Source organism: Diplotaxodon limnothrissa, linkage group LG5 (assembly GCF_057381915.1).
Source record: "Diplotaxodon limnothrissa isolate DT_005_m linkage group LG5, D_limnothrissa_male_GT1.1, whole genome shotgun sequence".
Classification (NCBI taxonomy): Eukaryota; Metazoa; Chordata; class Actinopteri; order Cichliformes; family Cichlidae; genus Diplotaxodon; species Diplotaxodon limnothrissa.
This window is the reverse complement of record NC_140600.1, coordinates 28049025-28063042: the sequence shown is the minus strand read 5'-3', so window position 1 is coordinate 28063042 and position 14018 is coordinate 28049025. Positions and strand designations below refer to the sequence as shown.

At 41.8% G+C, this 14018-nt stretch overlaps 1 protein-coding gene across 1 annotated transcript in view; it reads right to left on the bottom strand.

Moving 5' to 3' along the window:
- Positions 1-4205: 4205 nt before the first annotated feature.
- Positions 4206-14018, bottom strand: part of raly (RALY heterogeneous nuclear ribonucleoprotein) — a 66441-nt gene continuing 56628 nt past the window's right edge. Inside the window, exon 8 of the mRNA XM_085354456.1 lies at positions 4206-4334. Coding sequence (XP_085210582.1) covers positions 4206-4334 — 129 coding nt within the window. The remainder of the gene's footprint in view (positions 4335-14018) is intronic.

The following is a 14018-nucleotide window of genomic DNA, read 5'->3' as shown; positions in this document are numbered from 1 at the left end:
CCAAAAGTCCTCAGACAACAATCACAAGTTCCAACCCTTTTATTTACATGTGTTGTAAAGGCCTCCAGCACCCTCAGTGCTGACGGAGTATTCAGTATCATACACAAGTCATTAAAAATAACAGTAAAGCCAACATCAGCATGTAAAAAGCAGACTGGGATGGACTTGACTTTAGGGGCAGGTAGGGGTGGGGAAAATGGGGGAGAAGAGAAGAGAGCCTGAAACAAGAGCCATATACAATTTAAAACACTTTCAATTCATATTCAGTTTTCATTCTAGGATGAGAAGTAAAGACAGAGATCATTGTATAGTCAAACATAGCTCAATTTTACATGACGTGATGGGTAAAAATCTGCAGTAAGGCCTGATTATTCAAGGGTGTTTAATAACCATAAAAACCTTACACAACCTTACACCTTAACAATCAATACGGATCAAACATTAACTGGCTTCCTAATTTACACAATGAAGGGGATATAAATAATATTGTTACTTAAAATAAATACTGTCTCTTCATACATGACATTTAAAGAACATGGTGGTGATTCAGAATGGAAAAAGAAAAAAAAATAGTAGAATGTCCAACAAGAAAAGAGGGGAAAAGTAACAAATTAAATTAAAAGTAACAGATAAATATTTACAATAGATTTGGAAATCTGAAAGTAAGTAATAAAAAAGAATTGAACAGAAGATAAAAAAGATTAAAAAAGCCATCATAAAGGTTCAGAAAGTGAAAGTACAGTGATGAGGCAGTACAGTCATTCAGAGACAAATTTACACCACCAATAAAGAGTGAAAAAAAAATCAATATTCCACCTTTTTATGACCTCTTTCCCTATTTTTCCCTTTACTATAGACACAGACAAAACATCCCAAATACTTTAAACTTTCAAGATTTCTTTGCTACCAGGCAACAGTAATACACTTCCACAATGGAGCTTCTCAAAGCAAAAATGACCAAGTTCTTGAACAGTTACAGCAATGCATGACTGCGTCCCCACATCATTTTAGTTAGGGTTATTCCTGAAACTGGTCCAAAATGAATGACTTACCATAAACACACAAAAAAACAGGTTTTTCAGTAATTGTGTAAATGAATGTTGCTTCTTTTAAACAAAACACAGAGCAGCAAAAATATTCTCAGTGCACTCAAATACATGTTATAAAAACAATGAATCCTTTAATAAAACTATGTAATCAAACTTTTTTTTTCTTGTTTCTGGGTAATAAATGATGTTTTTCCTGACTGTTTCCCGTTGGTAGAGACAATGTGCACTGTACTTTCCAACCTTGGCATTTTTCACCAAAAATCATTTTATGTAATTACTATTTTATGACCAATTAATTACTAGTTAATAGACAGGATCAAAAACAATCTTATAGTGTATATAGTATAATAGACAATAACGTTTAAGATTATATCAACTGTTGTCTGAGACCAGTTTATTGCTGCAGTGTCCGGTTGTTAAGGACTCATTCTGGGCCTCCAACCTCTTGGTTTAAATGACGTCACCATCCAACTTCTACAGTGGGATTATTACTTTATTTGTTGTATAAATTCACTCAGTATTAATAACAAATTTATATCAACTGAGCAATGTGATTAAAATAGTTGTTTTATTCCATAAATGTCAAGTTTTAATATTGTACACTATGTCATTACTCAGTATGAATAAATATGTATTCACTTTAAATAGAAGGGTTTATGGTGGCCTAATGCATAAGAGAGGAATGTACATGTTGTCAGTTTTCTAATGATTTTTTCTGACATTCCATTTATTCAATTAGATTTTTATGACCATTAACCTGGGAATATGCTAGATGAAGCTCTGTTTCATTACAGCTTTAAGACAACATCCCAGGACCCACCACAGCGCATTTCAGAAGCATCCAAGAAGCTGGCGAGGAGGGCATAACGTCAGACACAGGGATGGCATAGAAAATCTGGTCAGTTTTAAAAATATAAAAGACCACCTTGTGACTAAACTGTCGACTTCAAAAGGCATCCAGTGTTACTTAAAGCCTTCGTTGCCCAGCTTCAGACTACATCAGTAGCCTTTTAGAAGCAAAGTGTACTCTGCATGTATTTTTGTTTAATTGACTGGATTCTCCATGCTGTTTCTGTGCCCAGCCTCCTGGCCTCCTTATCAGCTTTGTGCAGCTTGATGTGGCCTCTGTAAAAACTAGAGCCGGCACAATTTTAAGTGATGTAGAGCTGCAAGTCTGTTCTGGGATGCTTTGGGATTCACTGGTGTATGTCTTGTGGAATTGCAAGCAATGTCTTGGATGGTTTAATCAACTCAGGTGGCTGCATAGGAGCTGGAATGTGACACAGATAAGTCCAGTGTATTTCAGGGGTTTGTCTTTCTGTAAGCATACTTCCCATAATCCTCTGAGCAAATTTCTTTGTAAAATCATACATGTTGATTAAAACCAATTTGTTTCAAAGACTTTTATATTAGTTGGAGGCTAAAAACCTGAAGTTTGAAAGGGTTTTTCCTAATAGCTAGTATTTTCAGGGCATCAGCCTCAGTTTGTAATGGGACATTGAATTCATTATTTATTTTTTTTATTCATTTTAAAATAGAAGCTGAATTTGAAGTGTTAGTCTTTGCTGTAATACTTCCATTTACAGTAAAAATTATAATCTACTGAAAAATGATTGACTGTAGATGTTTTCCAATTTTTCATGTTCCCCTGAGCTACTGTTTACTGATTAAAAGACTCTGGCTTGTGTTATTTTAAATAAGTCACTGTAATTGTATCAATGATGCTACTTAATGATGTCATATTTGTGTAAAATGTGCCAAAAATTGCCAAATAATGATTTCACATGGACAGATATTCACTCCCACTTTAAGTTCTTTTGCATCCCCACTCTGTCACATTACTCTGTTGTACATTACACAGTACTTATCGTACTTATCTTATTATTATGAAACCAAACAAAACCGGGACTGAAAGAATGAAAGTATGCATTTTGATAGTATAATTATTTTTTAATTACATTAAAAATTAGACTTGAAGTAATCCAGTGAGTTGTCTCCACATCCTTTGGGACACAGCAAAAACGTAGAGCTGACTTCAATTTCATCAACAGGTAAAGAAACAGGATGTGAACCGACATTCTTGTTGGTGTCTTGTTGCGATAAATAAAATGTGGCTATTACAGTCTTTCAATCATGGAGGCATGTATGTATGCATGTTCACACATGTGTGAGCATGAATCGCCAAGCATATATACGCCCTTCAGCACTCCATCCATCAGAAACTGTCAAGTAAAATGTTGCTGCTTTGTGTACTTGTCTGGTTAATTTTACATGTTGGTTTATTTGTGTAGAGCCTATACTACCAAGCGACAGTGAATACATGCACATGTGAAATATTTGCTCATCAGCATCTTTTTATGTTGTTTTTTAGTTCATTGCATGATGTTCGGCATTTACCATCCTATTTCCCTTGTAATTTTAGCCCGGCCTGGCAGAACACTGTCACTTGATATTTGGGATTTTATGAGGCTGTAATTGTAACAGAACGATTAGAAAAGTCCTGGTGTGCATGCTTAGATTTGCAAAATGTGACAGATAATCTACGCGTGCTGGGATTTGATTACAAATGTCATTACAAACATACACAGATTGAATACATGACTGATGTAGACATGAACAAATCTCAGTACATATTTGAAGATTTTTTTTACATGTTTACAAATCTGATTACTCGCACACTGATTGAGGTATGCAACTCTCTGCTCAACTCTTGCAAATAATTCTGCAACAATAATAGCCCCCGGGATTTTTTTTACCTTGATATTAAAGAATCTATACTAAAAATAACAATCTCTATATGTTGTCCATTCAGTCATATTTTATGGCCTATAAAGCAGCAGACGGTCTGACAAGCTCCAGCTTTCCCAAAGAGAGCTCTTCTGTGAGTGAATGAACCTGTCAGTTTAAGATGTGTTTTGACAACAGCCTGCTGTCTTTACTATCCCCCTGTTGCTCTGACACAGTGAATCTGGCTCCATCACTAAGTTTTTTTGGGTTTTTTTTTTGTCTTCTTTATATCAATGTGTGTGTTTGTGTGCTAGTGTGTGTAATTCATTTTATGCACTCAGGCAGTAACCTGCTGTTTTATTATCTTCCTGTGGCTTGGACAAAGTGTCAAGTATATCTCTTTGCTGTGTTTTTACAGTTTTGTCTGTGTTAGTGAGTGAGCTTGTGAGTCTCATGATCCCTGCTGTTTGATGGTCTTCCTTTTCTGTTCTCTAGTTCTGTCTGTCCAGAGCGCTTTTCTCTCTCTCCCTCTGTCTCTCCTTCCACAGTTCCTAATACCTAAGACAAAGAGGGAAGAATAGTTCACAAAAGTGGTACAAAACAAGCATCGCAAACATCATTATCTCAGAAAAAGTGCATGCAAATTCATCAAAACATTCAGAAACTAAGCAGGGAGTAATGCTATTGCCCCTTGGGGATAAATAAAGTATTTCTGATTCTGATTTATAGTCAGTGGATGTTGCATTAATGTATAGTCCAGTATAAGCTTGGTTGACGAAAGTAAAAAATAATGCATCTTCATAATTACTGCTATTAGTAATTTCCACTGAAAAGATGTCCCAAATTATAGAAACAAAATCATATCAGTGTCACAAATAAAACTAATTAATAACCAAACTCTGTCACAACAATGACTGTGTTGTGTCCATGCGTGTTTTTGAGGTTGTCAAGGTGATAGACAACTTCCCTTTTTCAAATATTTTATGACTCTCAGCTTATTATTCTCACTTCTTGACATTCTGAGAAACTGTGGCTCTAATGATGTAATACATCAGGCACAGTCAGTTCAGCTTCTTTTCCCACCTGTTCATGTTTAACAGGATGCAATATGCGTCTTTGAAAAAGAGGCAGGGAGTTATTCTGTTGAAGCTGTTGAGCAACTCTATTTTTCCCAATAATAGATCAACAGAGAGGGAAGAGCAATAGTAGAAGAGTCTGGGAAACTTAGAAACAGAGCTGAAATAGTATCAAAAATTCAGGGAATCCATGTCAGAAGTATAATTTTCCCGTGGACATGATTGATGGTGGAAAGATCAGGTGTGTAAATCAGACTTGCTGGATATAAAATATTTTAATCTATTTGTGACAGGCTTACTAGCTTTCAGTTATTTATTCTCCTCTATTTACAAAGGAGAAATAGTAGTTAATATGGTGTTATTCTAAATATAGGACAAAGACAAATTACAATACCACATACTAACGACAGTGCCACAGAACACTATAACATGGCTTAAGTCTTATAGGGGACAAATTTGATGATTATTATTACTGATTATTTTTATATTATCTTGAACATATCTCCTGTTCTGGTCAATATCTAAAGGTTTGCTTCTAAAACAGTGATACCTAAAAAAATATATAAATAAATAGTAAAATAGTTGTCTGTCATGCTGAAATTTCAGTTGTGTTTTGTTTTTTTCATTACACAGTTGCTTATTTTCATGCTGATGCGTACATTGGAGCCCATATGTGAACAGCATGATGGACACGATGCATAAAATATGACGTGAAGTGAAGTGCTACATCTGCGCAGGGTGCGAGGTACCCTGTGTGTACAAAGGCTTTGATGTGGGAGTGTGGAGAAATTGAAGAAGCTGAACAATGTAAGGCTAATGCAGAAAAGTACTGAAGGTCATCAGCGCTGCTTACATGCACATAAAACTATTAGTGATTTGTGAACTGCTGTCTTGTCTGCTGATAACAAGGCAGTTGTCTTTCTTGTGTGGTGCACAAGGAAGTGTAACCTTTTGCTAGTGACAATGTACATTAATCAGCACGACTGCAGTGAAATTGCTGTTGTTAAATAAGACACTAAAACACTGATACGATATGAAAGTACATTTAAAACTATTAAAGGAGAGAATGAGAAGAAAAGGTTAAAAAAAACATAAAAGAATGTAAAAAAAATGTAATGTGAATGCCTCAATATACTAACTAAACATCTGTATCATAAGTTGTTTGCATTTTGGAAAAGAAAATGCTGATTTGACTAAAGGTAAAATAATCCATCTGTCTTTTAATGTTTTTTTTCCCCAAAGTTAGCAAATCTATGATGGACTGCTCTGTCATGTGAACTTTAATTGTCAAATAAATTAATAAACAAAACAAAAAATGTTGTAACATAACGAAATCAATGGTGTTCCGTTTAATATTATAAAATAAAAAATATTATAACTCCTCCCTGATTATATAGAACAATGCTGAACATAGAATAATTTCACTTCATGAATTTATATAAAATCAGCATGTCACATCTGTGTTAGAGTTTGATTTGCTTGCTTTACCTTGTCTATCAGTGACCTACTTTGTTTAGACCAGGGGTCGGCAACTCTAGGCACGCGTGCCACAGTTGGCACGCGAAGGGTTAACTGATGGCGCAACCATAGCGTGACTGGCCATCGGGCATTTGCTCGGTGGGCCGATGATTTTTTTTTTTTTTTTGTAACAATATAAACAATGAAAGGTGGTGGATTGGCCAGATGCTGGCCATGTGTAAAAATAACTCAGTTGTTTGATGGTGGCTATGGCGGAGCTTCCACAGGTTCAGTAAAATTAACAAGTGGTGGAGGCCAGCAGGTGGATGAGGGAGAGGGGAGGCAGGAGGAGGAGAGACCCAAGGCAGCCGCTGGTCCGAGTGTCAGGTGAACTGAACTTCAGGTAAGAAGTTATGACCTGCAATCTATCTGGGTCAGATATAAACCAAGTTTAGTTTATTTTCGTTGTGCTGCCTTTTTACAGTCAGTTACAATAACTCATACTGCGTACTAGCTAGCATGACAGAGTTTCTATACAGCTGGGTGGGTGCTATGATGTTACTGATAGTGAACTTTATTTTATTCATAAGGTTAGTTAGTGGAGTTGCCAACCATCCCGTAAAAAGACGGAATCGTCCCGCATTCAGAGAAATTATTGCGCGTTTCGTGTTGAACTGAGAAGGGACGCAGTTTGTCTAGGATAGAAAAAGACACAAAGGTGGATTTATTGTGTCGTTACGCAGCACAGCTGCCTCTTCTTCTCTCATTATCTCCCTCTCCTGTTGCTACTTTGATCATGAAACTGATCAATGATCAGCTGATCGGCTTTTCTCTCTTGTTTGTTTATCGCCCACTTTGCGCCAGAAAGAGGAAACCGCTGGTTGTCGCGCTAAACAGCAGCACATTTAAGCTTGATGAGCTGTTGCTAGAATGTATTTAATATTAATTTCTAGTATCAGCTGATGTTTGCTGGAGCCACAGCTGTAAAAGCTGCTGGTCATGATGTCGGTTTGTATATCTGGTGAGAGGGAAACATGAAGATGAAACCAGGAGATGTCCTTACTGAATCATCAGAGCTGAACAGGTGATGGAGAAACAGGTTTACCTTTTTAGGTGACATGAGTGAGTTGAAGGGAAGTTATGAACTGTTTCTGAGAGACAAATAACACCAGGATCCTTTTCTAAGTACCTGACAGCTGGTAACTGTGCAGGGGCGGGTGTAGCAAAGTGTTGCCGCCAGGGGGGCCAGGTGGGGCATTAACAAGGAAAGGGGGGCACAAAGAAATATTTTCTTATTTTCATTTAAAATGTCGGGCTGTTATTAAATAATTATCTGAATCTTACAACCAAATTTTTTATCTGACATAAAATGTATAGAAATTATACATATACCAACAAGACTGTACATCACTGTCACAACAGCGTTTGTTTTCATTCAAAGGCTTAATGGCTTTAATACCTGGTGGGCCGATCTCTAGTCAAAATGCCTGTTTTTTTTTTGTCCCAGTCCAGCCCTGGGCACGACACGCAGTGAATTAATCTGAGAAGGTGCATCAAAAAACAAATGGCCGCGCCAGCGGTGCACATCGCAAATCAGCTCGCATAGACACATTAGTTGTGCCGCTTCTTAATGACGGTATCTTAGCTAATAACCCCAACTACCAGATTCAACTTGTAATTGGCTAAAAATAACTTAGCCTACTGGTAAGAGGGATGTTGTTAGCTTTCCACACTCCGACACTTCAAAAGCTTCAGGAGCTGTTCGCTCAGCACAGCATCAGCACGCGGAAATACACGGATACATCCGTAGACTCGAGACACAATGCATTTTTGGGACATTCAGGTGTATGGACCAATGTTTTATTTTCTGAACAAACCAGAAATCTTTAATGAGCAGCTAGATTTGTCTCGCATTAACTGGCTGAGTTAATGCTAGTTAATACAACATCGAAGCAGCTGAAATCCACAGCTGTGCGTGTTCATGGAGCTGCATTTTCACCTGCTGGACATCACTACCTGACAAGTTTAACTGTCTTCAGAACATTGCAGAGGCCTTATTGACAGTATTTGGCTCTACATGTCTGTGTGAGCAGATTTTCTCTCACATGAGTGTCCTCAGGTAGCCGTCTGAATGCTGGACACTCTGAGACCTGTGTCTCTGAGTGGGAGACCAGAGATCACATAACATGTGTGTTAATGTGTATTAACAGACATGCCATATTGGCTTAGTTTATTTTTCTTATCATTGTTGTGAGGAGACCCCAAATAGCATTTGTATTTTCTGTTGTACAGTTCATTTGCTGTTATGGAATTCTTGTTATGGATAAAAAGTGTCTTTTTTTGTTTCAAAATAGCTGATAACTATTCACTGATAGCTGCCAACATCTGCGAACAAATATAATTCTATAAAGTGGTTCTATATATTGTGTAACTGTTCATATAGAGCGTTATTAAATTTATTGCTAATGCAATCATATGGCACACTGACTTCTGAAGAAATTTTAAATGGCACTCGCCATCAGAAAGGTTGCCTATCCCTGGTTTAGACAGTCAGATTTGCTCAAGTAAGATTCTGTAAGCTCTCTTTTTACTGAGATCTGTAGAACTAATCAAGTATAAGCTGAAAGAGACAGTTAAAAATATATACATATGTGCTCATGTTTCATATATTATGCAAAGGCATGTATCAGGATTTATTTAGTAGTGTCTCCAAACAATTTCAGGGAATTCAAATCAAATCAAATCAAATCCATCCATCCATCCATCCATCTTCATCCGCTTTGTCCGGGGCCGGGTCGCGGGGGCAGCAGCCTAAGCAAAGAGGCCCAGACCTCCCTCTCCCCAGCCACCTCCTCCAGCTTATCCGGGGGAATACCAAGGCGTTCCCAGGCCAGCCGAGAGATATAATCTCTCCAGCGTGTCCTGGGTCTGCCCCGGGGCCTCCTCCCAGTGGGACATGCCTGGAACACCTCACCCAGGAGGCGCCCAGGGGGCATCCTTGTCAGATGCCCGAACCACCTCAGCTGGCTCCTTTCGATGTGGAGCAGCAGCTGCTCTACTCTGAGCCCCTCCCGGATGGCCGAACTTCTCACCCTATCTCTAAGGGAGAGGCCAGCCACCCTTCGGAGGAAGCTCATTTCTGCCGCTTGTATCCGCGATCTCGTTCTTTCGGTCACTACCCACAGCTCGTGGCCATAGGTGAGGGTAGGGACGTAGATCGACCGGTAAATTGAGAGCTTCGCTTTTACACTCAGCTCCCTCTTCACCACGACGGACCGGTGCAGCGTCCGCATTACTGCAGCTGCAGCCCCAATCCGTCTGTCGATCTCCGGCTCCCTTCTCCCATCACTCGCGAACAAGACCCCGAGATACTTGAACTCCTCCACTTGGGGCAGGAACTCATCCCCAACCCGGAGTGGGCACTCCACCCTTTTCCGGCTGAGAACCATGGCCTCAGATTTGGAGGTGCTGATGCTCATTCCCGCTGCTTCACACTCGGCTGCGAACCGTTCCAGTGCGAGCTGGAGGCCCTCACCCGATGAAGCCAACAGAACCACATCATCTGCAAAAATCAGAGATGAGATTCTGAGGCCACCAAAGCGAAAGCCCTCCGCCACTTGGCTGTGCCTAGAAATCCTGTCCATAAAAATTATGAACAGAACCGGAGACAAAGAGCAGCCCTGGCGGAGCCCATCACCCACCAGGAACGAGTCCGACTTATTGCCGGCAATGCGAACCAAGCTCTTGCAACGGTTGTATAGGGATCGAATGGCCCGTAGCAATGGGCCAGACACCCCATATTCCCGCAACACCTCCCACAGGACACCCCGAGGGACACGGTCGAATGCCTTCTCCAAGTCCACAAAACACATGTAGACTGGTTGGGCAAACTCCCATGCACCCTCAAGTATCCTGGAGAGGATAAAGAGCTGGTCCAGTGTTCCGCGACCAGGACGAAAACCGCATTGTTCCTCCTGTATCCGAGGTTCGACTAACGGACGAACTCTCCTTTCCAGCACCCTGGCATAGACTTTCCCAGAGAGGCTGAGGAGTGTGATCCCCCTGTAGTTGGAACACACCCTCCGGTCCCCTTTCTTAAAGATGGGGACCACCACCCCGGTCTGCCAGTCCACAGGTACTGCCCCTGATCTCCACGCAACATTGCAGAGGCGTGTCAACCAGGACAGCCCTACAACGTCCAGAGCCTTCAGGAACTCGGGGCGGACCTCATCAACACAAACTCATCAAATCAAATCAAATCACTTTTATTGTCACATCACATGTGCAGGTACATTGGTACAGTACATGTGAGTGAAATTCTTGTGTGCGAGCTTCACAAGCAACAGAGTTGTGCAAAATACAATAATGTAAACAAGCAAAATACAAGAATGGCTACATCTGAAACTAATAAATATATGTACAATATATAATAGTATATGCATTTCTGGATGTGTATACTAAATATTTTTCTACGTGTGTGTGTGTGTGTGTGTGTGTGTGTACACATATTTTACAAATTAAATAGAGTAAACAATAAATAAAAAATATAAAATATACAGAGTTGAGACATGTGCAAAACAGTGGCATTACTGTACAGTATGGAGTGCATAATGTTAAAGTTCCAGTAGTGAAGCTGAGGTGTCTATGACGTGTTCAGCAGTCTGATGGCCTGGTGGAAGAAGCTGTCTCTCAGTCTGCTGGTACGGGACCGGATGCTGCAGAACCTCCTTCCTGATGGAAGTAGTCTGAACAGTTTATGGCTGGGGTGACTGGAGTCCTTGATGATCCTCCCCGCTTTCCTCAGGCACCGCTTCCTGTAGATGTCTTGGAGGGAGGGAAGCTCACCTCCAATTATCCGTTCAGAGCACCGCACTACTTGCTGGAGAGCTTTGCAGTTGTAGGCGGTGCTGTTGCCATACCAGGTGGTGATGCATCCAGTGAGGATGCTCTCAATGGCACAGTGATAGAAGGTCCTGAGGATGCGAGGGCTCATGCCGAATCTTTTCAGTCTCCTGAGAAAGAAGAGGCGCTGCTGCGCCTTCTTCACTGTTTTGTTTGTGTGTACTGACCACGTAAGATCCTCAGCCAGATGTACACCAAGGAACCGGAAGCTGCTCACTCTCTCCACAGCAGCACCGTTGATGGTGATGGGGGTGTGTACTTCTCTGCACCTCCGGAAGTCCACTATCAACTCCTTTGTCTTTGCGACGTTGAGGGTGAGATGGTTGTCTTGACACCAGTGGGTCAGGGCGCTGACCTCCTGCCTGTAAGCCGTCTCATCACCATTGGTGATAAGACCCACCACTGTAGTGTCGTCCGCAAACTTCACAATGATGTTGGAGTTATTAGTGGCTGTGCAGTCGTAGGTGTAGAGTGAGTATAGGAGAGGGCTCAGTACACACCCCTGTGGAGCACCAGTGTTCAGTGTGATGGGGGATGAGGTGATGCTGCCCAGTCTGACCACTTGGCGTCTGTCAGACAGGAAGCTAAGGATCCAGCTGCAGAGGGAGCTGCTCAGTCCTAGATCCTGCAGTTTCCTGTCCAGCTTCGAGGGAACGATGGTATTGAATGCTGAGCTGTAATCTACAAACAGCATTCTCACATAGGTGTCTCTCTTCTCCAGGTGTGACAGGGCAGTATGTAGTGTCAGGGCTATGGCATCATCAGTGGACCTGTTGTGGCGGTATGCGAACTGTAGAGGGTCCAGTGAGTCGGGTAGTGCAGAGCAGATGAAGTCCCTGACCAGCTTCTCGAAGCATTTGCTTACGATGGGGGTCAGGGCTACAGGTCGCCAGTCGTTCAATGAGGAGATGGTGGAGGATTTGGGTACAGGGACGATGGTGGCCATTTTGAAGCAGGCTGGGACTACAGACAGAGAGAGGGAAAGGTTGAAGATGTGCGTGAACACTCCAGCCAGTTGAGCCGCGCATGACCTGAGGACGCGGCCGGGAATCCCGTCCGGACCAGTAGCTTTGTGTGCGTTCACCTTCCTGAAGCACTTCCGCACATCCTCCTCAGACACAGTGTGCGCACTGACGTCATCCGCGGTGCGCACACTGTCCGGTCTCATGGTGTTCGCTGTGTCGAATCTAGCGTAGAATACGTTTAGATCCTCACACAGAGAGGCCGTGGTCTGCGGTGTGCTGGTTTTCCCTCTAAAGTCTGTGATCGTGTTTAGTCCCTGCCACATACTCCGAGGGTTGTCAAACTGTTGCTCCACCCTGTCCCTGTACTCACGTTTGGCTGCTTTGATCGTCTTCCGGAGTTGGTAATGTGCGTGTTTGTAGTCCGATGTGTTCGCGGAGGCAAAGGCGGTGCTCCGTGCCGCCAGTGCCGCGCGAACATCTCCGTTGATCCAGGGTTTTTGATTTGGGAAGGATTTAACTGTTCTGGATGGGACGACATCTTCCACGCATTTCCTGATAAATCCGCAGACTGAGTCTGTGTACTCATCAATGTCCCTAGCAGCCACGTGAAACATTTCCCAGTCCGCGTGATCAAAACAGTCCCGCAGCGCAGACTCCGATTGGTCCGTCCAACAGTGCACCGCCCTCCGGGTTGGAGCTTCCTGTTTCAGCTTCTGCCTGTAGGCGGGCAGGAGCAGGATGGAGCGGTGATCTGATTGGCCGAATGGGGCGCGGGGGAGGGCTTTGCATGCTGTGTCAACACTCGGATCCAGATGTAAGAATTTCTAAGATGACAAAAATGCTACTCTCGCAGGAATACAAGTATGAGGATCACTACACGGTGTAAACACTGTTCTCATATTTATTATGTTGAATATTGTTATAAGGTGGAGTGGTGGTTAGCCCTCCTGCCCCACAGCAAAAAGATCCTGGGTTCAATCTGGCTGCAGCCTTTCTGTGTGGATTTTGAATGTTCTTGCTGTGTCTGCATGGGTTCGCTCTGTGTACTGCAGCTTCCCACAGCCCAAAAACATGCATAGTGTTAGGTCAGTTGGAGAGTCCAAATTGCCCGTAGATGTGAATGTGTACAGTGAATGCCTCTCGATGTGTTACCCCTGTGACAGATTGGTGACCTGTCCATGGTTGTACCCGTTTGGCTGTTGAGATAGGTAACCCTTAATTGGGTAAGTGTAAGAAAATGCCTGGAATAATGTTATACAGATATACTGTACACTGTGTTCTCACCAAAGCAGTACTCATGTAGAGGAACATGTCTGTATACTGGCTCCAAAACCACACATGAATCTAAATATACAGTTACAGCTGGTCATATATGTTATGATGTGGTAGATAATGTGCAGGTAAATCAAAAGAAAGACAGAAAAATAAATAGCATAGAGTGCCACACTGTTTCCCTCATATACAACAATATACAGTAATGTCTGTGTAACTACACATAGTCAGTGCAGGCTGCAGAAATTGGGGATTAAACCATGTAACATTATAAGGACCTGGGCTTATTCAAATCCACAGCTTTAAATTTATGTTGTTAACCATGGATGTTTTCAGTCACTCGTATATTTACGAAGGCACGCAAGAGACTGTGCTGTGTGTATGAGTGTGTGTGTACATTTGAACAGTGCTATGTGTTATTTTCATAACTTCTTGCCCTAAGCCTGCACAAATTGCAAATTTGTCCTGTTCCTTGTGTGCGGCGCTCTGCCTCTCACCCCGTTTAGTATCAGCTTACACAAAACATAACTGTACAAGCAGAACCCCGAACAGCCCTGACCCGCTACAAT